This window comes from Babylonia areolata, chromosome 31 (genome assembly GCF_041734735.1).
Source record: "Babylonia areolata isolate BAREFJ2019XMU chromosome 31, ASM4173473v1, whole genome shotgun sequence".
Lineage (NCBI taxonomy): Eukaryota > Metazoa > Mollusca > Gastropoda > Neogastropoda > Buccinidae > Babylonia > Babylonia areolata.
This window is the reverse complement of record NC_134906.1, coordinates 1,827,301-1,852,197: the sequence shown is the minus strand read 5'-3', so window position 1 is coordinate 1,852,197 and position 24,897 is coordinate 1,827,301. Positions and strand designations below refer to the sequence as shown.

Genomic DNA, 24,897 nt, shown 5'->3' with positions numbered 1-24,897 from the left:
ATATATATATATATATATATATATATATGTGTGTATATATATATATATATGTGTGTGTGTGTGTGTGTGTGTGTGTGTTATTTCTTTAAAAAAAAAATCTTTGAAACGTGTTGACCCAAACAGCCAAATGAGATACAAGAATAGCGAAAAGAAAGGTAACTCTTGTTGTTAGTGAACACAAACACCCAAAACTGATGGAGAAAGAGTCATGTAAAAGAAAGTGGGAAAGAGGGATCAGTTCTACCCCTTCAAAGACCAGATGAACTTTAAATGAAGTAAACTATCTCTGTTTTCTGTTGTTAACTGGAAAACTGCGAAATATTCAGTTAGAATCAATATTCTCACCAAGTGAATGAAGAAAACATTGTTTCAGTGCTGTGAAAATATTTTGCTGAATAAAACAACAACAAACAAACGATGAAAACAGTAGTGTTTTCAGTTTGGTGTAGTTTTCTTTCTCTCTTTCTTCTGATTGAAAAAACAAACACGTTCATTTATTAGATTCAAAAACGTATTGTTGCAATTAATGGGCAATAACTGCTTCTACCGAGAAATTATCAAAACTCGCGCATTTATCTCCAGTGCCGAGGAGTGGATTCTCTGACGTCACAACGCAAGTGGGGACAAAACATGTCGGTCTGCCACTGAGGAAAATAGCTGCGCAACGGACGCCGTATCTTTGGCAACGTTTACACATGTGGTACGTTACTCTCTCACTTCCGTTTTCCAGCTCACTCGCTTTATGATTTTCAACAGTTTGTGACTCCCTCAGTACGAGGTGATTATTTTCTTAAGAGTGTTTGCAGTGTTTTTTAGGAGTTCCAAACAAGACTGGACTCATCAAACTCGTTCGGTCAACCACTATAGTACTGATCCGGATCGCGTGTACACAAGTACTGTATGTGTGTTGTGCTTTGTTCAGTCTTTCACATGCGTCCCAGAAATTTAAGTTTTGTCAAGCTGTTAATCGTTCGATCTTATTCATGTTATGTTTACTTAGGTATAGATTGATAGGTAAAGTCAAAGAGTGAACTTTCAATGTCTCCAGTTTCTCAGGTCGTGAAAACTGTAACAGGTGAGATTACAACGCATAACTGACAGGAAAAGCTATTTCGGGAAGGGAACAATGGGCAGTTAGACGATAGTGGATCAGAATGTAAGGCACATTCCAGTCTCTACTCGTAGACGGTAGAGTACGTGGCAGAGAATCATACTTTAGGGTAAAATTGAAAGATGACGAACTTTTTTTCTTCTTAATCCTTAGTGTAATTTTTTTTGGATGTGTGTGTGTGTGTGTGTGTGTGTGTGTGTGTGTGTGTGTGTGTGTGTGTGAAGATCATTCACATTATTCAGTGAATGTACGTTAAATCTATTATTTCTTGTCTGTTTACTTGCTTTTTTTGTGTGCCTGACATTGAGTGTTTCTTATATTTCCCTATTTTCTTTATATTGTTTCTTAAAATGAACAACAAAATGAGCATAAAAACAGAGCTCTTCATATGACTGTGGATTTTTGTTGTTATTATTTGTTTGTTTTGTTTTCACACAGTTACATTAATTATTTTTGGATGAGCTGCTTTGTCTGTGGCCAACAAATGGCACTGAATAAGGAATATCTGGATGAGTTAAAAGAGGCTGAATATGAGAAAACATATATTTTGAGAAAACTTTTTTTTTTTTTTTTTTGTTAAAGAGAAATTTAGTTCATATTGGAATCAAATGGGAAGTCTTGATAAATTGTCAATGTCAGTTTCCCCATCAGTCAATGTGTATCCATCTATAGGTTTATGGTGTGTGTGTGTGTGTGTGTGTGTGTGTGTGCGTGTGTGTGGGTGTGTGTGTGTGTGTGTGTGTGTACCAAATGCTTTTATGTGTATGTTTACAAGCTTTCATGTATGTGCACGTGTGTGTGTGTGTGTGTGTGTGTGTGAGAGAGAGAGAGAGAGAGAGAGAGAGAGAGAGAGAGAGAGTGTTACCAGTCCTGTTCAATGTACAGTTTATATTGGTCAACAGACTGATGGCGTGAAAACCAAAACCATGTGACCTAGAACTCAAGAACTGCTTAGACATTATTCCAGTCATTCTTGTTTTGACAATTTTCACTTGAACTAGATACCAACATGCCTTTGATGTCTTTTGAGGATTATTAAAGAAGAAGAAAAAAATGAAGAAAGTTGAAACATTTTAAACAAGCATAGTTGTGGCTGTGTATTGGCAAGGGGGAGTTGTGGGGAGGGGTGGTGGAATGGGGGATGATTGTCAATGTTAATGCCATTGAAAGTACACTCAAACAAACAAAAAAGAATAACAACAACAACAACAACAAAAAAAAAAAAAAAAAAAAAAAAAAAAAAAAAAAAAAAAAAGAAAGAAAGAAAAAGAAAAAAGAAGAGAAAAGCTAAATTATTGCATTTCAGTATTCTTGGGTATAAACTGAATTTACACATTTCAATATTCCTTTGTGCCAATGCTTACCACATTAGGATAAAACAGAACACAAGGAATATTTCTCAAACGACCCACCCCTACAAAAAAAACCCACCCCCTCAGAAAGTGTCTGGGTACTGACTGGTCAGGTGTAAAGTCTAGGTGGTTGGTGGGTCCCTCCTGGCAGGAAGCCAGTGGAGCTATGTGATGAATTTCCTTCCAGCTATTGACTCAGCGCATAGTGTTCAGACTGACTGACAAATATTTGGGTCCGAGGGGAAGGGCTTAAGTGATCAATGCATGGGGGCAGGTCTTGTGGAACTCGATCGATTCAAGTTTTACGCCTTGCAGGGACTGTAGCCTGTAGACTTGTGTGGAAAGAAATGTCATAGACGTGTGATGAATGATAGCGCAAAGTGGTTTGGGGGGAAACAGCAGGGACGGTAGACTTGTATGAAAAGGAGTGTGATAGATATATGAATGGTAGCATTAAGAGGGTTCAGGAAGAAAAAAGAAAGTTGCTCAGCAGGAACTGTATGTTGGAAATGTGATGGTGGTTATACATGTTCAGGGGAGAAGCCTTTTATCTCCTACAGGATTGGAAAGTGCCAGAAGGGTTGTTTTGGTGGAGGGCAGGGGTGTGGGGGGAGGGTAGGAGGAGAGTTGTGGTGGTGGTGTTGTTTGTCTTAGATTCAAATCGTTTTGTCTTCTTTTGGTAAAGTGGATGGGGTAAGTGCTGGTTTTGAGTTTGGGTTTGGTTTCAAAAGTCTTTTATTATAGTTTGTGATAGTAAGTTTGTTGCTGAATGACTATGTGTTGTGTGTAGTTTGGGTTAGGTTATAATAATAAAAGTCTTTTGTGATAGTGAGTTTGTTGCTGAATGAATATGTGTGTGTGTGTGTTTGTGTGTGTGTGTGTGTGTGTGTGTGTGTGTGATGTCTAGAAGTCTGAGCGCATTAGGGAAAAAAACCGACCCCCTAGAAACAACAACAACAACAACAACAACAGAGCAAGAAAACACACCACTGATGTTTGTTACAGATGAGCAAGATGAAGAAGAAATGGCAGGGGCAATACTAACAGTGTGGTCCTTCGAACAGAAGACGAACAGCATGTTTTGAACTGAGTCCTTCAAACAGAAGACGAACAGCATGTTTTGAACTGAGTCCACACAGACTACAGAGCGTCACGAGTTGTGAATGAGAGAGCATCATCATCATGGCAATGACAGGAGTGAGAGATGGTTTCGAGTTGGACGACCACGGGATTTTGAGGGATTCGTTTGCTTGTAAGTTGTTTATTTTTTTCTGTCTATCTGTCTGCCTGTCTATTTGTTCTCTTTCTGGCTATGCATATGTATGTGAAACCCATGCACGCACACATGCATGCATGTACAGGGAGTGGTATAAGTCAGATTGGTTTGGTTGGAGACTTGTAAATGCCAGTCACTTTTCTCTCCTGTTTTGTCTTTGGCTGTCGTTGATTACTTATTTATTTAAGTTTTGTTGGCCACTTTCCCAGGATTTGCACAAGTCCCAAAGCAGTGGTGTAAATAGGATGCCTCTGAATATTTAGGGAAGAAAAGGGAGAAGAAAAGAGACCAGAGACTGAAATCATGCGTTTGTGTGAATGTGTTTAGTTTTATGTTTGTGTGTGATGTTTTATGTATGCATGTCTTTGTATATATAAGCGTGTGTACATACATCATGTATGCACGTGTGCATATATACGTGTGTGAGTGTATGCATGTGTGTGTGTGTGTGTGTGGGAGGAGGGGGCATGTAGGTGTGTGGGTGTGATTTGGCTTTGGGATCCTGAGAGTTATTTTCCTAACAGATAAAACACACTATTCTTGGTTGCAAACTTTTTTTTTTCTTTTTTTACAAATTTTTTAGCATGTTCTAATCTCTACCTGTAAGGTGGCATACAAAAATGTTGACACAGTTGATTTAGCAGAGCAATAACAGTGATCATTCATCCGTTAAAAACAGCACATCTTGTCCTTTTTTTTCTCTTTTTTTTTGTTGTTGCTCTGTCATATGCTGAGAATCAGATATTGTAAAGGTTGGAAAGTCAGTGGTGAGAGCATGTTCGTGAAAAACAGTGTACATAAAGTGATGTGAGCAGTACACTGGCTGTGTGATTTCAGGTGTTGGTGGTGACTAGAACAGCGCCACATGCTCTGCACAGTTTTTAAACAATACAGTTACCTGCGAATACTTGAAGCGATATTAGGTGACAGAGCAACACTTTGTGTAATGAACACAGTTTTACTGTAAATAATACATTTAGCCTACATTACAAGTTTGGTTTTTTTGAATGCATAGAAACACATACACATCCTTTCACACAGCAATGTGGACAGAAGAGAAAGGAATTGATCAGTGACACGTGCGTGCACACACACACACACACACACACACACACACACACACACACACACACACACACACACACACACATGCGCGCGTGCACACGTGTGGTAATGGATACCATGCGTGTACACATGCATACATACACTCACGCATGCACACACACACACACACATGCACAAGCATGCATGCATATACACTCACAAACAAGCATGCACACATGCACACACATATATACTCACACACGTATGCTCACAAACACACTCTCATGCCGATTCACACACACATGCTCCCACACCCACACCCACTCACAAACATGCACATACACTCACACACACACGCACATGCACACACACACATACACTCTCACACACACAGGCGTGCGCGCACACACACACACACACACACACACACACACACACACACTCTCACACACATGTGCGCTCACACACACACACACACACACACACACACACACACACACACACACACACACACACACACATACACACACACACACACACTTATTTATTATATTTATAAGAGCACATTCTTAGAAAAAACAACAAAAAACAAAAAGCAGAGAATATAAAAACTGAAGAGACTTTTACTTTTCAACAATTTGTACTCTGCAAACAGTATTTATTAGAGCACATTCTTGAAAAATAAAATAAAATAAAACAAAGAAAAGAAGAAAAAGAAGACATATACTAATTCAACAATTTGTACTCCTGCAGCGGACTTCCATGTGGATGAAGACGGCATCCTCCACGATGACCTTGACCTCTTGAAGCATGCCATCAACACAGCCAGTCACGGAACGGACTCTGGCATCAGTGGAGACAAACCCTCCAGCACCACGTCCACTCTGCAGCACCTCCACGCCAGCTTCGACGAAGATCTGGCCCCCATCGGAGATGAAAGCATCAACATCAGCGACTTCGAGGCCTCCAGGGACGACCTTGACAGTAACGATGGTGACCTGGATGGGAACAAAAGGTCAAGGTCACACAACGATGGAGCCAAAAGGTTGGCAGGTGCAGAAGGTGTTTCGGGACGTTCGGGTGGCGTGGGCGGGGGAGGGAAGGGGGGAGGTGAGGCGGGTGGAGGTCAGGAACTGTTCTCGGAGGAGTACTACCAGCAGCTGCGGGAGCTGGGAGTGCTGGTGGATGGAGCGGACTTCTCCAGGGACGAGTCACAGACAGAGCTGGAGGGGCTGGAATCCCAGCTGTCCCACGACCATGCAGAATACGACGACTTTGACAATGGTGTCAATGGTGACCTGATCGGGGAGTACTTGCAGGAGGGGTACAGCCATGGGGACAGGGGGAACAGGAAGGTGCCCGACTCTCAGGGGACCTCTGTGCCATCAGTCAGCGCCTTCTCCGACGACATGGACATGATGTATGCCGGCTCTCAGACTGCCGATGATGACGAGATCTTCCTGATCAATCACCAGCTGTTGCCCGGCTCGTCCAACATTCAGGCGGAGAAGCTTCCGGTGACCCCGTCAGATCACGGCAGCCGACCCGGAAGCATGGCCGCCTTGAGGGGCCAAAGTCCCCGTGGCAGCAGCAGCAACAAGCGGCGTGACTACCGCTCCAAGGGAAGCCCTTCCCCATCAGAGAGTGGCCCGGAAATGTACAACTCCAGGTCAGGGGCCAACACCCCTCACAGGACCCGACCAGACTCCGCCATCAGCTTCACGTCAGCCGCTTCGGAGAGCGTCCGGCTCCGGTCCGGAGCGTCCACCCCAGCCAAGTCCTCCATGTCCAAGGCGCGGTCCCAGGAGAGCTTCTTTGAGCAGGGCAAGCAGCCGGGGAAGGGCGGGGCAGGGGAGAAGCACCCTAAGCGCCTGCTTCCCAAACCCAGTGCTGCCGACCCCAGCCAGTCTGCCGCACACCACCGCAAGAGCAAGAGCGTCAGCAACATCGCCAACCGCTCGGCCCCGCTGAAGCCCACGCACATGTCCATCTCCGAGATCACCCGCATCACCCTGGACGAAGCGGGGGATGCCTCTGTCTCAGCAGGGGAGATAACCCTGGACAGGTCGGAAGGGGAGCTCACCACACAGCTGAAGCAGGAGTCATCCAAGCGGAAGCAGGCCACAGAGCTGGTGCAGCAGCTGCAGAAGGAATACGACACCCTGCTATCCAAGTACGCCCTGGCTGAGCTCACCATCGACCAGATGCGGCTGGGGGCTCGCATCACCCTGCATGCAGACTCCCCGACCCCCAGCTCTGTGCAGTCAGGAGGGATGTCGCCCAGCCTGGCCGGACACAAGGCCCACATGTTTCAGATCCCCGGGCCTTCTGCCCAGCGTGCCGTGACTGGGTCTTTCAGCAGTGTGTCCGGTGAGTTGTCATTGTCAGTTCAGCAGTGTGTATAGTGAGTTGTCTTTGTCAGTTCAGCAGTGTGTATAGTGAGTTGTCTTTGTCAGTTCAGCAGTGTGTATAGTGAGTTGTCTTTGTCAGTTCAGCAGTGTGTATAGTGAGTTGTCTTTGTCAGTTCAGCAGTGTGTATAGTGAGTTGTCTTTGTCAGTTCAGCAGTGTGTATAGTGAGTTGTCTTTGTCAGTTCAGCAGTGTGTCCGGTGAGTTGTCATTGTCAGTTCAGCAGTGTGTCCGGTGAGTTGTCATTGTCAGTTCAGCAGTGTGTATAGTGAGTTGTCATTGTCAGTGCTGCAGTGTGTATAGTGAGTTGTCATTGTCAGTTCAGCAGTATGTATAGTGAGTTGTCATTGTCAGTTCAGCAGTGTGTCCGGTGAGTTGTCATTGTCAGTTCAGCTGTGTGTCCGGTGAGTTGTCATAGTCAGTTCAGCTGTGTGTATAGTTGAGTTGTCATAGTCAGTTCAGCTGTGTGTATAGTGAGTTGTCTTTGTCAGTTCAGCTGTGTGTATAGTGAGTTGTCGTTGTCAGTTCAGCAGTGTGTATAGCGAGTTGTCTTTGTCAGTTCAGCAGTGTGTATAGTGAGTTGTCTTTGTCAGTTCAGCAGTGTGTATAGTGAGTTGTCTTTGTCAGTTCAGCTGTGTGTATAGTGAGTTGTCATTGTCAGTTCAGCTGTGTGTATAGTGAGTTGTCTTTGTCAGTTCAGCAGTGTGTATAGTGAGTTGTCTTTGTCAGTTCAGCAGTGTGTATAGTGAGTGTCTTTGTCAGTTCAGCAGTGTGTATAGTGAGTTGTCGTTCAGTTCAGCAGTGTGCCTGGTGAGTGTCGTTGTCAGTTCAGCAGTGTGTATAGTGAGTTGTCTTTGTCAGTTCAGCAGTGTGTATAGTGAGTTGTTTTTGTCAGTCCAGCAGTGTGTATAGTGAGTTGTTTTTGTCAGTTCAGCTGTGTGTATAGTGAGTTGTCGTTGTCAGTTCAGCAGTGTGTATAGTGAGTTGTCGTTGTCAGTTCAGCAGTGTGTATAGTGAGTTGTCGTTGTCAGTTCAGCTGTGTGTATAGTGAGTTGTCGTTGTCATTTCAGCTGTGTGTATAGTGAGTTGTCGTTGTCAGTTCAGCAGTGTGTATAGTGAGTTGTCGTTTTCAGTTCAGCTGTGTGTATAGTGAGTTGTCATTGTCAGTTCAGCAGTGTGCCTGGTGAGTGTCGTTGTCAGTTCAGCAGTGTGCCTGGTGAGTGTCTTTGTCTGTGTTGTGAGTGTGATAATGTTGTAAATCCTTGTGCTTGCTGAACTCTCCTCAGTTTCTCCTTCTGTGGTTTTGCTGTTGCCAGCTGTATCTTTCTTCTCCTTCTTCTCCTTGGTTCATTGTCTGTTCACAACCAGGTGATTTAGACATGTGTGCATTCATTTATTTCAGCACATAGCACACACACACATTCACACACATACACAAACAAACACATACACACACACACACACACACACACACATGCACACACACACATACACAAACAAACACATGCACCCACACACACAACACAACACACACACACACACACACACACACACACACACACACACACACACACACACACACATGCACACACACATACGCACACACACACACACACACTCAGCAAACCTAAACTCTGTTATATATGAGGCATGTGATCAGGAAGAGACAGCGACAGAGAGAGGAGGTGGTGTTGCAAGAGAGAGAAAGAGAGAGAGGGGAGAAGAGAAAGAAAAGGGAGCAGGCAGAGAATTAATTGCAATCTTCGTGTTCCTTCTGTGAGGTGGAGACACCATGGCTGATTGGTCTCCCAACTGCCACAGTGCAGTGAAAGTACGGAGACATAATTATCGTCAGCTTTCAAGAATGTTGACTTCAGAGCTTATCCTCTCTCTCTCTCTCTCTCTCTCTCTCTCTCTCTCTCTCTCTCTCTCAGTTCACACTTGACTTCACCGCCTCACCCACAAAGCCAGTTAACAACTCGTCAGGAGTTTGCCTGCAGACAGTTCGCTTTCCTTCCTGACAGTATGTCTCTGGGCTGTATCACAGTGTATGTCTTTATTTCACAGTTATGACGAGCGCAATAGCCGAGTGGGTAAAGCGTTGGACTGTCAGTCTGAAGGTCCCGGGTTCGAATCACGGTGACGGCATCTGGTGGGTAAAGGGTGGAGATTTTTACAATCTCCCAGGTCAACATATGTGCAGACCTGCTAGTGCCTGAACCCCCTTCGTGTGTATATGCAAGCAGAAGATCAAATATGCACGTTAAAGATCCTGTAATCCATGTCAGCGTTCGGTAGGTTATGGAAACAAGAACATACCCAGCATGCACACCCCCGAAAACGGAGTATGGCTGCCTACATGGCGGGGTAAAAACGGTCATACATGTAAAAGCCCACTCGTGTGCATACGAGTGACTGTAGAAGAAGAAGTTTCACAGTTATAAAAGTATTGGTGGGAGACAGAATGTTTAAAAGGCTGTTTCATGATATCGTATAGTCAACAGTGCACATGATCGTTGCTGCATCCAGTATGACTCACCAGAACACAGCCTGAAGAAACAGGATCCCATGCATCTTCAAGTTATTTTTTATATCTTCCTTCATTTTCAGAAAAAAAACACCCAAAAAACATTCTTCATCGCTATACCATCTGATCATATTTTTTTTTCCTGATCTTGCAAATCCTGCTTGCACATATAGTATATATATCCATGTCTGGAAGTTCTGAGTTACTAGTTGTATAATAATGTGTTGTTTTCTGTTTTGTTAGTTGTTTGCTTTTTTTTTCACCACCTTTGCTTCACCACAAAAACTTGTTTACTTTCCTCTGTAGAAGAAGAAGGAATCCGAACATAAAGTCTGTTATATATGGCTATGAGTTTAAAAAGAAAAAAAAGAAAAAAGAAAAAAGAAAAGAATATACAGGAAAAATATTGACATATCTCATTTCATTTCAACTGTCAAGACAACATCACATGCTCCTCAAAATGCAAAATGGCAGAAGTCACTGAAACACATAACTGTTCGGTACATGCGTACACAAAACTGTCTTAAAACCACGTTTTCACCATTTCTCCAATTTCTTCTTTCACACAAGTGCTTGCGCTCACTGATTTCTATATCTGAATTGTACCAAAAAGCGTGTCAGTGGCCTTTGTGTTGCTTGCCACACACACACACACACACACACACACACACACACACACACACACACACTCGAACATACACATATGAACACACACACATTCATTCTCTCCACAGCTGCGCTCTGTCTTTCTCTTTCTCTCTCTCTTTTTGCTCTCTCTCTGTCAGTCTGTCTGTCTGTCTGTCACACACACACACACACACACACGCATGCGTGCACGCACTCACATACACACTCAAACATACACACACAAACACACACACACATTCTTTCTCTCCACTGTTGCACTCTCTATTTATCTCTCTCTTTTTTGCTCTCTCTCTCTCTCTGTCATCAGCACAAAAGTAATTTTTTTTAAACTAACAAAGCACAACAAACATAAACAACAACAACAACAACAAATCAAAGAAACATAGAAAAGAAAGAATACACCCCAAGACAACAGCTAACTCCCACCCACCTCTCTAAAAAAGAAAAAAAAGAAAAAGAAAAAAGGAAATACACAACCATTACACATAAAATGGCCTCTGCAAATACAAATGCTATAAATCTCAAGAAAAGATATTCAAACTGAAGGTTGCTCATGGAATTTGCAGAAAAGAAAACCAGAAATGCATCTCAGTACACAGAAACATGACTCTCATCAAAACTATTTTCATTGACTGCGATCGTTTCAGCGATGGATGTGAAGACCTCGTAAAAACCTTTTAGAGCTTACGGAATTTAATTTTCAACACACTGTCCCCCTAAGCAATGCAGTACCAATGGCAAAACATATAACCGACATAGTCCTGCCTGAAGTAATAATACCCAGGGAGGCACATTTTGATGACGCCAGGAGAATTTGATACAGAGGTTTCGTTTTACCTGTCCAAACATACCAGGTGGATCATGGAACAAATCCCTGAAGGAAGAATTGACACGTGCCAGGTGCTATAAGAAAAAAGAACAAGAAAAAGAAAGAAAAAAAAGTTGTGTGTGTGTGTACGTTTTGTAGGCTTGGCGTTATTGTGTTTTATTTCTGCGACATTGCGTGTCAGGTGAATAGTTGGCACTTTGCCATGGTCATGATAGTGGTGTGGGGTTTGATTTTATGTAGAATTCCTCCTCCCCCTGTCTTTTTTTGTTCTTTGTTCTTTGTCTTTGTTTTGTCTTTTTCTGTATGGTATGGTATTGTGTTTTATTTCATGGCATTGTATTATATTGATTGGTGTTGTGTTGGAATATTATATACGCATGTGTTGTATGGTATTATGCTGTGTTTTACGGTGTTGTGTTGTGTTGCGCAGTATTATGTTGTATTGTATTTGTGTATTGCATTGCATTGTATTACTCTCTGTTGACATGATCTTGTGACTGATTCTTTGTGAGGACTAATTGTATATATATTATAATTATGCACTGTGTATGTTATGCTGTTGTTCCTGAGAATACTAGATCATAGCAGAGGGAGGGTGGGAGGAGGAGTAGTAACTTTCAAAGAGAAAAGTCTAAGAAGATATCAAGAGTAAGAGTTAGTATTTGTATTTGTATTTGTTTTTATCACATCAGATTTCTCTGTGTGAAATTCGGGCTGCTCTCCCCAGGGAGAGCGCGTCGCTACACTACAGCGCCACCCATTTTTTTGTATTTTTTCCTGCGTGTAGTTTTATTTGTTTTTCCTATCGAAGTGGATTTTTCTACAGAATTTTGCCAGGAACAACCCTTTTGTTGCCGTGTGTTCTTTTACGTGCGCTAAATGTATGCTGCACATGGGACCTCGGTTTATTGTCTCATCCGAATGACTAGCGTCCAGACCACCACTCAAAGTCTAGTAGAGGGGGAGAAAATATCGGCGGTTGAACCGTGATTCGAACCAGCGCACTCCAGGCCATCACATATATACATGTGTCATGGTATTATGTTTGCATGTGTACTGGTACTACTGTGAGTGGGGTTGGAGTGAAGGCTAAAAGATAAGGAAGAAGTGGAGCTGGAGAGTGGGGTGTGTGTGTGTGTGTGTGTGTGTGTGTGTGTGTGTGTGTGTGTGTGTGTGTGTGTGTGTGTGTGTGTGTGTGCAGTGTAGTTTATTGTAGTATGTGTTTCACTCTGTGTGTGTGTGTGTGTGTGTGTGTGTGTGTGTGTGTGTGTGTAGTTTATTGTAGTGTGTGTTTCACTCTGTGCGTGTGTGTGTGTGTGTGTGTGTGTGTGTGTGTGTGTGTGTGTGTGTGTGTGTGTGTGTGTGTGTGTGTGTGAATCACTTCACACCACACTGTGAACCAATCCTTCAGTGTTGCCTGGCCTCCTTATCACGTCCGTGAACTATGCATAGCAATTCGGTATTGTCAAAAGGCAAAGACTGATCTAGGTACTTTCCTGTGTACATTCTAGCTGGAGGTTTTCCCTGTTTATTTTATTTTATTTTTAACTACTATTCTTTTCATTGTTTTTTTTTCCTTCTATTCTAATCCTTTCTTTTATTTTCTAGAGCAAAAGTTTAGGTGTGTGTGTGTGTAGTGTGTGTGTGTGTGTGTGTGTGTGTGTGTGTGTGTGTGTAGTGTATGTGTGTGTGTGTGTAAGTGTATGTGTGCATACATGTGCATGCGCATGCACGAATGCATGCATGTGTGTGTCTGTTCATGTGTGAATCTGATCTTGTGTACAGGGGAGGTTCAAACGCAGGCCTCCACCCCCTCACAAACGGTGGCAGACGTCCGCTCTCGCTCAGCATCGACAGCCGCAGAGAAAACCCTGATCGCCGTGCGCAGCAGCCTGGATGCCGGGGGTCAGGGGTCGCTCGGAGACTCGGAGGATCGCACGTCCATCAAGGCGTCCGGTTCTGCTGAGACGGTGAAGCTGACCATTCAGACTCAGACGCTGTCTCTGAACGACAGGGTGAGCGGGTGCCGGGTGGTCGTGTGGAATGGAGTGGGTTGTGCCTGTGTTTTGTGGCGTGGCGTGGCGTGGCGTGGCGTGGTGTGGTGTGGTGTGGCGTGGCGTGGTGTGGTGTGGTGTGGTGTGGAGGAACTCGTTTTCTGTCAGTTGTTTCACTTTCAGGCTGTTGGCAGGAATATGTTGTGAAAATGTTGGTTGATGTGTTGAGTTAGTTTTCTGTGTGTGTGTGTGTGTGTGTGTGTGTGTGTGTGTGTGTGTGTGTGTGTGTGTGAGTGTGTGTGTGTGTTTGTGTGTGTGTGTGTGTGTGTGTGCTTGATTGTGTGTGTGTCTGTGTGTCTGTATGTGTGTCTGTGTTTGTGTGACAGAGAGAGAAGAGAGAAACAGATAGATAGATAGAGAGAGAGACAGACAGACAGACAGACAGAGAGAGAGAGAGACAGAGAGAGAGAGAGAATGAATGATGTTGTATTTCATCAGGATAATGCAACTGAGATAAGCAGTTATACACCAATGTCTCTTTTCCATGTAGCTCTGGGGTATATATATATATATATATATATATATATATATATATATAAAAAAATAAATAAATAAAAAGGAATCTGAGAGAGTGAGGGAGAGAGTAATTGCATTTCAGCAGGATAATGAGATAAGCAGTTATACACCAATGCCTGTTTACCACGCAGCCCTTGGGTTGAAAAAGTCTGAGAGAGAGAGAGAGAGAGAGAGCACTATTGTCATACAAAATGTATGGGAAATGGGAGTGTGAGTCTGTGTCAGACATGTGGGCTGGTTGGTTTCAGGATATACTGTATTGCTCCTTCAGCTCAAAGAGGTCATGTGTGACTGGAATTTAATTCCACGGAATTTCCACACATGCCTTTCTGGCAAAAAGTTTTTTAACCGAATGAAAAACAACATAAAAAAAAAATGCTTGTATAACACGTTTGAAAAAAAAAAGGAAGAAGTAAAGTTTAATACAAAAAAAAAAGAAAAAAAAAAGGAGGAAGTGGGAGGAGGTAAACTGAAGCAAGGAAATTCGTCAAGCCATAGAGTAATTCTTCTATTTTGATTTCAACAGTGAACTTAAGAACAAGGAGCTCCATTCATTTTTATTTTAATTCCTGTGAATGAGTGAACATGTAAAAAAATATATATATATAAATAAAAATGTTGGAATAGCAAGAGTTGGAAAGAGAGTGGCATGTTTTTGTTTTTCCACCATTTACCTTTATTAAAGAGTTTTGGGGTTATAGTTCCTTAAAGAGGCATCACTGGGTACTGACAAGTAACCTCATGATATGCTACACCACATCTGCTAGGCTGAGGAATTTGCCTTGAATATAAAGATTAGTTTTGAAGAAAAAAAATCTATCATAATTTGGAAAACATTGAAGAAAAAAAATTTTTTTTTTTCATCCTATTTTTCATTATCAATGAGCAATGAAGTATACAAATCAGTGGGTTTTTTGTGTGTGTTTTTTCAAGTGGTTTATCAGTGAGAATCAGAAACTGATATGCCCTTAAAAAAAATTTTTTTTAAAAGAAGAAGAAGAAAAAAAGAAGAAAAGTACAATTCTTTCAGTCCAGTTGAACCTTGTTCTCCTTTTCTGCCATCAGTCTGTCTGTCCATGGTTTAATCTGCATGCCCACAGCTGAGTTCCAGTTTCATTGGCAGTTTCAAGGTGGTGTCAAAGAATGTGGACAGATAGCTGGCTTAAAGACCAAACTTTACGGTACATATGTGCCACATCACACCTGCTGTAAAAAAAAAATCATTAAAAAAAAAACCCAGAAGAAGAAGAAGAAACAAAAACAAAAATGCAGCAGATGCCTGATTTTTGCATGAACCCAACACACTGATCAAGCATTTAGAGCCTATCCTAGGTTTGTGTCAAACATTTACATAAAAATGAAATAAGATAAGAAGGCAAAATAAACAAATGAGTAGATGCATTAAATATAGTGAAGGGAAAGATACATAGAAGGCAAATCATTTAAGTAAAAACAAGAACAAAAATGGGCCACGTTCTGCAAACCTCTGGGCACCTACACATGTGCAGACACTGACACAGATGTGTGAAAGCACACATGCAGACAGACAGACAGACATAGACAGACAGACAGACAGACAGACAGACACACACACACACACACACACACACACACACACACACGCACCAATACACAGCACGCATGCAACAATTTGCAGTCTCACAAACGCAAAGGCCCAACTCAACTGTCGAACGAATATACACAGGCCCCACACTACACTTGAAAGCACACAGATTCCTACACATACACACCCTCTTCCCCCCACACCCCATGCCCCTCCCCTCCACACGCATGTATATGTACTGACATGTTATGTGTATAGAAAAAAACCTGTTTTAAACCAAATTACATGCTTGTGCCTTACCACCCATACATCAGCTTAGATATGTGTGACTGGCCCAGGATCAGGTGACCCGAATTTGGTGATCATCAGTGAACACAGAGAAATTGTTCCTCATACTGTTCTTTCCACAGACACGCAGACATACAGACAGTCGTTCATAGCCCATTCAGAATCAGTGCCCCTTTCTGAAGAAAAGTGAGTTTGAAATGGAGAGTGGCTCCACACAATACGTACTGATAGAACTGTTGTTTTTTCACACCACTCCAACATGAGCCGTTTGAATGGAGAGACTGAGAAGGATGGACTGATGGAAAGATATAACATCTCCCATTTAAATTCCTCCAGTCACTGAATGGTCTATCCCTGATTTGTTTTTTGTTCTCACTTGGCATGGTTCCATACTCAGCTCTTTGTAATCTCTGTTGGCCTATTTCCAAACATAAAATATTGTTTATTAAAAAAAAACAAAAAAAAACAACAACAACAACAACAAAAACCTTATTTGACAAAAATACTGCTGCTGCTGCTGCTGCTACTACTACTACTACTACTGATAATAATGATAATATTGTAAAAAGAAGATAAAGAAAAATTCTAATTATAATTACAAATAATAATCATAATTGAAATAGTACCAACAGTAATACATTACTTTTTTTGTATTCAGAAGTAATGCTGCTCAAAGTGACCAACATTATCCAGTTAAAACCAGATGTGACATAAGAACATTAGATGAGTTCTCTGTTGACACACATAAAACAACAAAAACAAAAAAAACAGAGAGAGAGAGAGAGAGAGAGAGGTGCATTCATACATGCAAATCAATACTCACATGCATATGTGCAGCTGATTAAGCACACTTCCAAGTTAATCAAGCAATAAAATTCATTGTGAATAAACATTTTGGTGAGATCCATACTTCTGTTAATTTTTTATTTTTTTTATTTTTTATTTCTTACTTGTTTTCTCTGTTGGCAGAGATCAGTAAAGGAATCTTTTTTTAGGGATTTTCCTCCACTCCCCCCCACCCCACCGCCCAATTTTCAGTTGATTCAGATCCATACATGTGTGCTTTTTTTTTCTTTTCTTTTTCATTCTCAGTTGGCTTGAATCCATTCTTGTGTCCTTTTCAAATTCTCAGTTGGATCAGTTCCACACACTGTTGGAGAACCGCCAGCTGACACTGGAGGAGCAGGAGAAAGCGTTTGAGAACATTCGGACAGACCATGAGAAACTGCGGCGCTCTTACCTGCAGGCAAAGGAGGATTACAATGTGTTGAGACGGTCAGGTGAGTATCAGGGGTGGGTTAGGGGGTTGATGTGTGTGTGTGTGTGTGTGTGTGTGTGTGTGTGTGTGTTAAGGTGGGTAAGGGTGTTGTGTTGTGTGTGTGTGTGTTTGTGTGTGTGTGTGTGTGTTTGTGTGTGTATGTGTGTGTGTGTGTGTGTGTGTGTGTGTGTGTGTGTGTGTGTGTGTGTTTGTGTGTGTGTGTTAAGGTGGGTAAGGGTGTTGTGTGTGTGTGTCTGTGTGTGTGTCTGTGTGTGTGTGTTTGTGTGTGTGTGTGTGTGTGTGTGTGTGTGTGTGTGTGTGTTAAGGTGGGTAAGGGTGTTGTGTGTGTGTGTGTGTGTGTGTGTGTGTGTTAAGGTGGGTAAGGGTGTTGTGTGTGTGTGTGTGTGTGTGTGTGTGTTAAGGTGGGTAAGAGTGTCATGAGTGTATGTGTGTGCATGCATGCATGTTTGTCTCTGTTTGTGTGTGTTGTGTGTGTGTGTGTGTGTGTGTGTGTGTGTGTGTGTGTGTGTGTGTGTAAGTGAGAGAGAGAGTGTGTGTGTGTATTAAGATGGGTTAGGGTGTCATGAGTGTATATGTGTGTGTGTGCGCGTGCATGCGTGTTTTTCATCTGTTTGTTTGTGTGTGTGTGTGTGTGTGTGTGTGTGCGTGTGTGTGTGTGTGTGTGTGTGTGTGTGTAAGTGTGTGTGTGTAAGTGTGTGTGTGTGTGTGTGTGTAAGTGAGAGAGAGAGAGTGTGTGTGTGTTTTAAGATGGGTTAGGGTGTCATGTGTGTGTGTGTGTGTGTGTGTGTGTGTGTGTGTGTGTGTGTTTTGTTTGTGTCTGTATGTATGTATGTGTGTTCATGTGCACTTGTGTGTCGTTGTCATGGAAGTACATGATCATGGGCAGACACTGAGAAGAAGAAGGGGAAGAAGAAAACTGCGAGTACATGTCCATGGGCCAGGCTGAGAAGAAAAAGAATAAAACTGCCAATGCATGCTCAGGTGTGGGGCTGAGCAGAAGAAGATCAAAACTGCCAGTGCATGTTCAGGGGCTTGAATGAGAAGAAGCAGAAGAAGAGGATGAAGAAAACTGCCCATGCATGTTCAGGGGTTGTGGCTAATAACAGGAAGGAGAAGACTTCATTTTCTTCTTAAGCAGATTTTGAAAGTTGTCTGAAAAGGCACGCAAGTGTGAATACACTGCCAACGCATGTTCAGGGGCCGGTCTGATTAGAAGAAGACGGATAGCGCTGCCAATGCATGTTCTTGGGGCCAGCCTGATAAGAAGAAGGATAACACTGCCAGTACATGTACAGGGGCCGGTCTGAAAACAAGCAGAAAGGTAATAATGCTGCCAATGCATGTTCAGGGGCCGGTCTGAAAAAAACAAGCAGAAAGGTAATAATGCTGCCAACGCATGTTCAGGGGCCGGGCTGCCAAACGCAGACTTTGACGGGGACAAGGAGCTGGAGGGGCAGCTGTTCCGGCTGGGCATGAGGTTTGACGAGGTGCATGAGAAGGTGGACACCAACCTCAAGCAGCAGGCCGCCCACCGCCAGCCCTTCCAGACCTCACACCTCACCCACAATCACGGGGATGCTGGTGGGGTGGACGATGTCGATCAGGTGGGTGGTGGGGTTGGGTTTTCTTTTTTAAGGGGGGGGGGGGGGAATGTGGAGTGAGGGGGGGGGGGGGTTGAGTTGTTGAGGTGGTGGTGGTATATTCAAACAAACATGGTGCAACAGATGTTGTTTGTTGACCTCTTTACCCCTTCACAAGGGTTCAATATTATTACCTGCATCGGTGACCTTTACCCTTTCCTTTCCCAGGGGGGTCAGCTGGAGGGTCACCATGGCAGCCAGAGCGAAGACTCGGAGCTGGAGAAGCGAGCGGAGCAGCTGCACGAAGAGTACAGGGCCCTGATGGACCGCTACCGCCGCCTCAAGCAGATGGTGCCTACCCCCGAGCTGAACAAAGAGACGGACAACCTTGTGCGGGTGAGAGGGTTGGGGGTGAAACAAAGAGATAGACATCCTTTGGGGGTGGGGTGGGGGGTGAAACAAAGAAACAGACAACCTTGTGTGGGTGAGAAGGTGGGGGTGAAACAAAGAAACAGACAACCTTGTATGGGGGAGAGGGTGTGGGGGTGAAACAAAGAGACAGACAGCCTTGTGTAGGAGAGAGGATTCGAGACATACAACCTGACAACCTTGTGTGGGTGAGAGGGTGGGGGTGAAACAAAGAGACAGGCAGTCATTTGTGGGTGAGAGGGTGGGGGTGAAACAAAGAGACAGACAGCCTTGTGTAGGAGAGAGGATTCAAGACATACAACCTGACAACCTCGTGTGGGTGAGAGGGTGGGGGTGAAACAAAGAGACAGAGAGCCTTGTGTAGGAGAGAGGATTCGAGACATACAACCTGACAACCTTGTGTGGGTGAGAGGGTGGGGGTGAAAACAAAGGGACAGACAGTCATTTGTGGGTGGAAGGGTGGGGGCGAAACAAAGAGACATGTTTCTGTGTTACTGTACATGCACGTGTGTGGTTGTATTTGTCATGTGGTGTGTATGCTGCAGGTGCGTATGACTATGAGCGTACATGCTTGTGTTTGTACAAAGCGCTTCTTGTTAGGTTTAGTCTAGTCTAAGGCTGGTAACTGATGTGTGAACATTTCATTCACATGACTCCCAACCATTTCAGCAATCAGTACTGTTTGCTCTGTTTTCTTCCAGAAACTGAACTCGATTTGCGTGGAAATGCCAGACATGTTCAGACTGGCTCCAGAGGTTCAGGAAAGGTGAGAGAACACCCGTATTTGTTTATCTCTGAAAGCAGAATATGGCTGCCTATTTGGAAGAGATCGAGGAAAGCTTACACAAGTTCACTCTAAAGAAAGCAAGTAAGATGAGTGGCTGCAGTTAACACATAGGGAGAAGGAAAAGAAAAAGGTATCTGCTTACTTTCTGTTATTAATATATATATATATATTTTTTTTTTTTTTTTTTTTTTTTTTCTTAATCAGAACTTAGAGCAAAATTATTTGATTAGGCAATATATGAATAAACTTATTGTTATACCAAAAAAAAAACAAAAAAAAAATTATACAGAGGAACTATCTCACAGAAGATGCAACAAAAACAGAAGACAGGTTGTATGATTTTCCTGCTCCTTTACCTTATTCATGCCACATGGGGCTGTTGAAAGCTCCTTGAACTGCAAGGTGAGTGCTACATAAATGCACTTTGTTATTATTATCATTGGCTCACTTGTGTAAACAAAGTGAGTCTATGTTTTAACCAGGTGTTCGGTTGTCTGTGTGTGTGTGTGTGTGTGTGTGTGTCCGTGTGTCTGTGTGTCTGTGGTAAACTTTAACATTGACATTTTCTCTGCAAATACTTTGTCAGTTGACACCAAATTTGGCATAAAAATAGGAAAAATTCAGTTCTTTCCAGTCATCTTGTTTAAAACAATATTGCACCTCTGGGATGGGCACAAAAAATTTTAAAAAAAGAAGCCTGATTATATGCAAACTGCATTTACTGTTATATTTATATTTTTTGTATTCTCTAAACTTGGCACTTTGACCTCTTATTCTGACACAACAACAAGAGGAGTCATTATTATCATTTTTTGTTCAAACAGGAACTTCTTTTGTTAAGCATGGAATTTTTATTTATTTTCCAAACGTTTTGGTGCAGATAGTAAAAAAAGGAAAATTACTCTGTAATTAATGCTAGGGGACTTAATTTATCACAAGTGAGTCTTGAAGGCCTCTCCTCTCTTGTGATTGTTGTTGTTGTTGTTGTTATTTTTATTGTTATTGTTATTTCTTGTAGTAGTAGTAGTATTGTTGTTGTTGTTATTTTCTTTATGGTCATCATCATTGTCATCACTTTTGTTGTTGTTGTTGTGGTTATTTTTAGTTTCAATTTTAATTATGATCATTACTGTGAAGATCATCATTATCATAATGATTGTCATTGTTATTGTCGTTAATACTATCTCTATCATTGTCATAGTTGTTGTTGTTATTATTATTATTATTATTGTTGTTGTTGTTGTTGTTGTTATCACAGTGTGACAGATGGGAGAAGATACACCAGATGGAAGTTTGCTCCAAATAACTACTATGTATTTTTATTATTATTATCTATTTATTTTTTTATTTTAGCTTTAGTTTTAGTTTTAGTTATTGTTATCATCATCACTATCATTATCACTATCATTATCATTGTTGTTGTTATACTTGTTGGCCGCCGTTCTTTCTCTGTCTCAGGACCTTGCAACTGGAATGAACTTCCTCTTTCGCTTCGTCAAGTCTCCACACTCAGCTCTTTCAAGTCTGGCCTTAAAACCTACCTCTTCCCAAAATAGCCTCCCTTCCCTGCCTCTTCCATGTCTTCAGTTTCTCCAGTTTTAGAGTTATGCGTGCGTGAGAATGACTGGTGCGAAAGCGCTTTGATTTGTCTCTGCGTAAGATTCAGCGCTGTATAAATACCATTATTATTATTACCACTGTGCGACAGGTGGGAGAAGCTACAGAGGCGGGACCAGCGACGATCACCACAGCCACAAAGCAGAGAGGAGGGGGGAGAGGGGGCGGTGGGGGGCAAGACGGGTCACGGGGAGCGGAATGGACGCTCTCCCTTGACCTCCGCTTCTAAGGTACGCTGGTCAGGCAGTGTGTGGTAGGATGGCTGTGTTGAGAGAGAGGGGGTTGTGGGGGTGGCAGGAGAGCAAACAAGAGGGGTGGGGAGGTGATGGAGAGAAAGAAAGAGAGACAAGACAAAGTTCTTCATTTCGAGGATGACAGATATGCACTGGTGTGCTTATTTTATTTTTTTTTTTACATCCAGTCCCCACCCTGAACAGGGTCTACTCTACATAATGCAAAATAAAATCATAAGCATGGTGTTGAAAAAAATACATGGGGAAAAAAAAGTAAAACACACACACGCAAACACACACATATTCATACACACTCTTTTTTTTATAATTTTTCTGAATAACCCCTCTGTCTCTGTACAAAGGTTCGTGGAATGCCTCTAATGGGAGATCACTCCATCAGCCCCTTTCCGTCCCGTCACCATGACAGCAGAGATTCCCGCATGGACGACAGTTTCACCCGAACTCCCAGCAGTCTTAGCGGCAGTCGTTCCAGCCTGGCCTCTCCCAGGGACCTGAACTCTTCCACTGTTGGTCAGTTGTCTCCCTTGATGGACCAAGTTGTGTTGCACTGTCAGCAGAGCAGTGTACAGCAGTTTGTGTGTGTGTGTGTGTGGTGTGTGGTGTGTGTGTGTGTGTGTGTGTGTGTGTGTGTGTGTGTGTGTGGCGTGCCATGTGGTGTGTGTGTGGTGTGTGTATGGAATGTGTGTGTGTGTGTGTGTGATGTAGTGTGTGTGTGGTGTGTGGTTGTGTGTATGTAATGTGTGTGTGTGTGTGTTGTGTGTGTGTGTATTTGTTTCATGTGTGTGTATGTGGGAGTGGGTGGGGTGGGGGGTGGGGGATTTGTACTGAGTTGGTAAAATCATTCAATTGAATTATAAAAAAAATCTTGAGTTGCGAAGCACTTAGTAGCTGAAAACCCTCAGAATCATTGTTTCCAGTTTTTTTATGTGCCCCAGAATTTGGGGCCTTTTTGTTGTTCTCTGCTTTGATGATGGGGTTGATGGAGATGCCGCAGTTGAGGTCTGTTTAGGTTTGGGATTGCTTGATCCACACCTGAGAGATACAGACATCTGTAGTGTTGGTCAGGAAATTTGAACAATATCGGCAAAGCTGGATCTGCGAAATGGATGACTAATGACTGAGTGGACCCAGTCTTCTCATCTGGGCCCATGACAGCACACTCAGCACAAGCAAAAAAAAAAGAACAACCCCGAACCTACTTCTGATGAAGCTTGAACCTGTGTCCTCATAGTTGTTAGTCCACAGCACTAACCATGTTGTTTGTTGGTTTTTTTTTCTCTTTCTTTCTGTTCTCCTCCAAAACTGGAGGCGCTATAGCAGAATCAGTTAGGCATTGGTACCTGTGATACAGTGTTCACCAGTGGTCAGGGTTCAAGCCCTTGTTTGGGCATGGCGTTGTGTCCTCAGGAAAGACGCTTTACTCTGATTTTCCTCACTCCACGCAGTTGCGAACTGATACCTGACTTAAGTTTGGGGAAGGTTAAAATTACAGAAGTAGAGAGGATTTGGGTTGTGGAGTAGCGTAGGGTAGCCTTTTTATGCCGAGCCCTGGACATAATGGGTGTGTTGATCCACTGTCCCGATGGCTGTAAGAGTCTATGGGACCATTAACTCTCTCCATACGAACGGCGAAAGAGATGACGTTAACAGCGTTTCACCACAGTTACCATCATCAAAATATTGCAAGCGGAAGGCTCTCATACTGAAGAGGCGAATGTTGACAAAGAATACCACAGTTCTGACGACGGAAGCTAAAGGTTGGGTCATTCAGACACCCACTGGACATCCGAGGGGTCTGTGTAGAGGAGAAGAGAGGACTGGCCGTCCTGAGTGAGTTAAACTTGACCTGTCCTGTCCCCAGCTTTGCGGTCCAGTGCCAGCCCCTCGCCCCGAGATGCAGACAGGGGGGGCTCCCCCAGCAGCCTGGATGGGGCCGCCGCTCCCAGGACTCGCGACAGCTACGACGCTCGCATCAACCGTCCTCGGCGTCATCATCACAACTTTCATGACCCAAAGTCCAGCAAGGTGAGAGGGTGGTTGGTGATCGTCGAGGGTTTTGGAATGTGTTGGAAAGTTTGTTTTGTTTGTTGATGGTATTGTGTTGTGCTGCATTGCATTGTATTGTATTGTATTTGAGGTGGTTTAGTATAGTGTAGTGTAGTGTAGTGTAGTGCAGTGTAGTACTTTGTGTCACAACAGATTTATCTATTTATGGGCATTTTTGTTGGGACATTGAATGGTGTAGGGAGTGGGGGAAGCTCTGAGGTATCTTTGTTTGACTAATTTAGTCATCAGTGTCTTACACAGTACCACAGTCTTTGTATGCTTGTTTTTCTTTATACTTTAAGGAAACATAGTCAATCCTTTTTTTTTTATTACATGCAGAACATTGCTGTGCATTACGTTGCATCCCATTGCAGTGCATCCCAACACAGCGCAACACAATGCAGCACATACAACTCAACACAGCACAGCACAGCACAACACAGCACAACACAGCATGGCACAGCGCAACATGGCATGGCACGGCATGGCACAACACAGTGCAACACATACAACACAACACAGCACAGCACAGCACAGCACAACACAGCATGGCACAGCGCAGCACGGCATGGCACGGCACAGCACAACACAATAGAACACAACACTACACTACACTACACTACACTACACTACTCATCCCAGCTCCAAGAAACCACAAACACACAACACACGCAGCAAAACCTGACTGAAATTGTTCTGCATCCTTGCTCACAAAGAAACAAAAAACAAACAAACAAAAAAAAAGCGAGACAAGCACCAGCTCCACACACAAATCACAGCGTCATTCTCCTGGTCTCCATGAACAGAGAGCAGCAGAAAGGGGAAGCCGCTCCAGCCTGGCAGACAGCGGATTGTCGGACGCGGAGGGGCGTGACCGAGAGCGGCGACCACCGGACGACGCGTTGGCCCAGCTGCCGGGCCCGGGGAAGATGAAGCAGCTGACCCACCAGCGCCGTGACAACGACGTGGACAGTGGCTTCGTGGGCTCCATGGTCAGCACCGAGGGGGTCCAGCAGCCCCCACCACCCTCAGGGGACCCCCACCGCCCACCCCACCAGGAGCCCACCCTCAGGCTGCGGGAACGACCGCCGACTGATAGGTCAGTTTTTGTTTGGGGAGAGGAGGGTGGTGATGGTAGTGGTGGTGGTGGAGTCACTGACTGTAATTATATCATATTTTTCTTTTGCTGTACCAGATTTTGAAATTCGGGTTGCTGTCCACTGGGAGAGTGCATTGCTGTGTTGAGAGCACCACCCTTTTTTTTTATACTTATTTTTTTCTTCCTGCA

At 43.4% G+C, this 24,897-nt stretch overlaps 1 protein-coding gene across 2 annotated transcripts in view; it reads left to right on the top strand.

Moving 5' to 3' along the window:
• Positions 1–624: 624 nt before the first annotated feature.
• LOC143275864 (uncharacterized) overlaps positions 625–24,897 on the top strand; it is a 43,237-nt gene continuing 18,964 nt past the window's right edge. For both annotated transcript variants that reach the window (XM_076580157.1, XM_076580156.1), the window contains exons 1-12: positions 625–700; positions 3,469–3,715; positions 5,537–7,153; positions 12,981–13,210; positions 16,750–16,897; positions 18,301–18,500; positions 18,705–18,872; positions 19,607–19,671; positions 21,401–21,539; positions 21,905–22,073; positions 23,425–23,588; positions 24,416–24,708. In XM_076580157.1, coding sequence (XP_076436272.1) covers positions 3,646–3,715; positions 5,537–7,153; positions 12,981–13,210; positions 16,750–16,897; positions 18,301–18,500; positions 18,705–18,872; positions 19,607–19,671; positions 21,401–21,539; positions 21,905–22,073; positions 23,425–23,588; positions 24,416–24,708 — 3,263 coding nt within the window. In that variant the 5' untranslated portion in view covers positions 625–700; positions 3,469–3,645. The remainder of the gene's footprint in view (positions 701–3,468; positions 3,716–5,536; positions 7,154–12,980; positions 13,211–16,749; positions 16,898–18,300; positions 18,501–18,704; positions 18,873–19,606; positions 19,672–21,400; positions 21,540–21,904; positions 22,074–23,424; positions 23,589–24,415; positions 24,709–24,897) is intronic.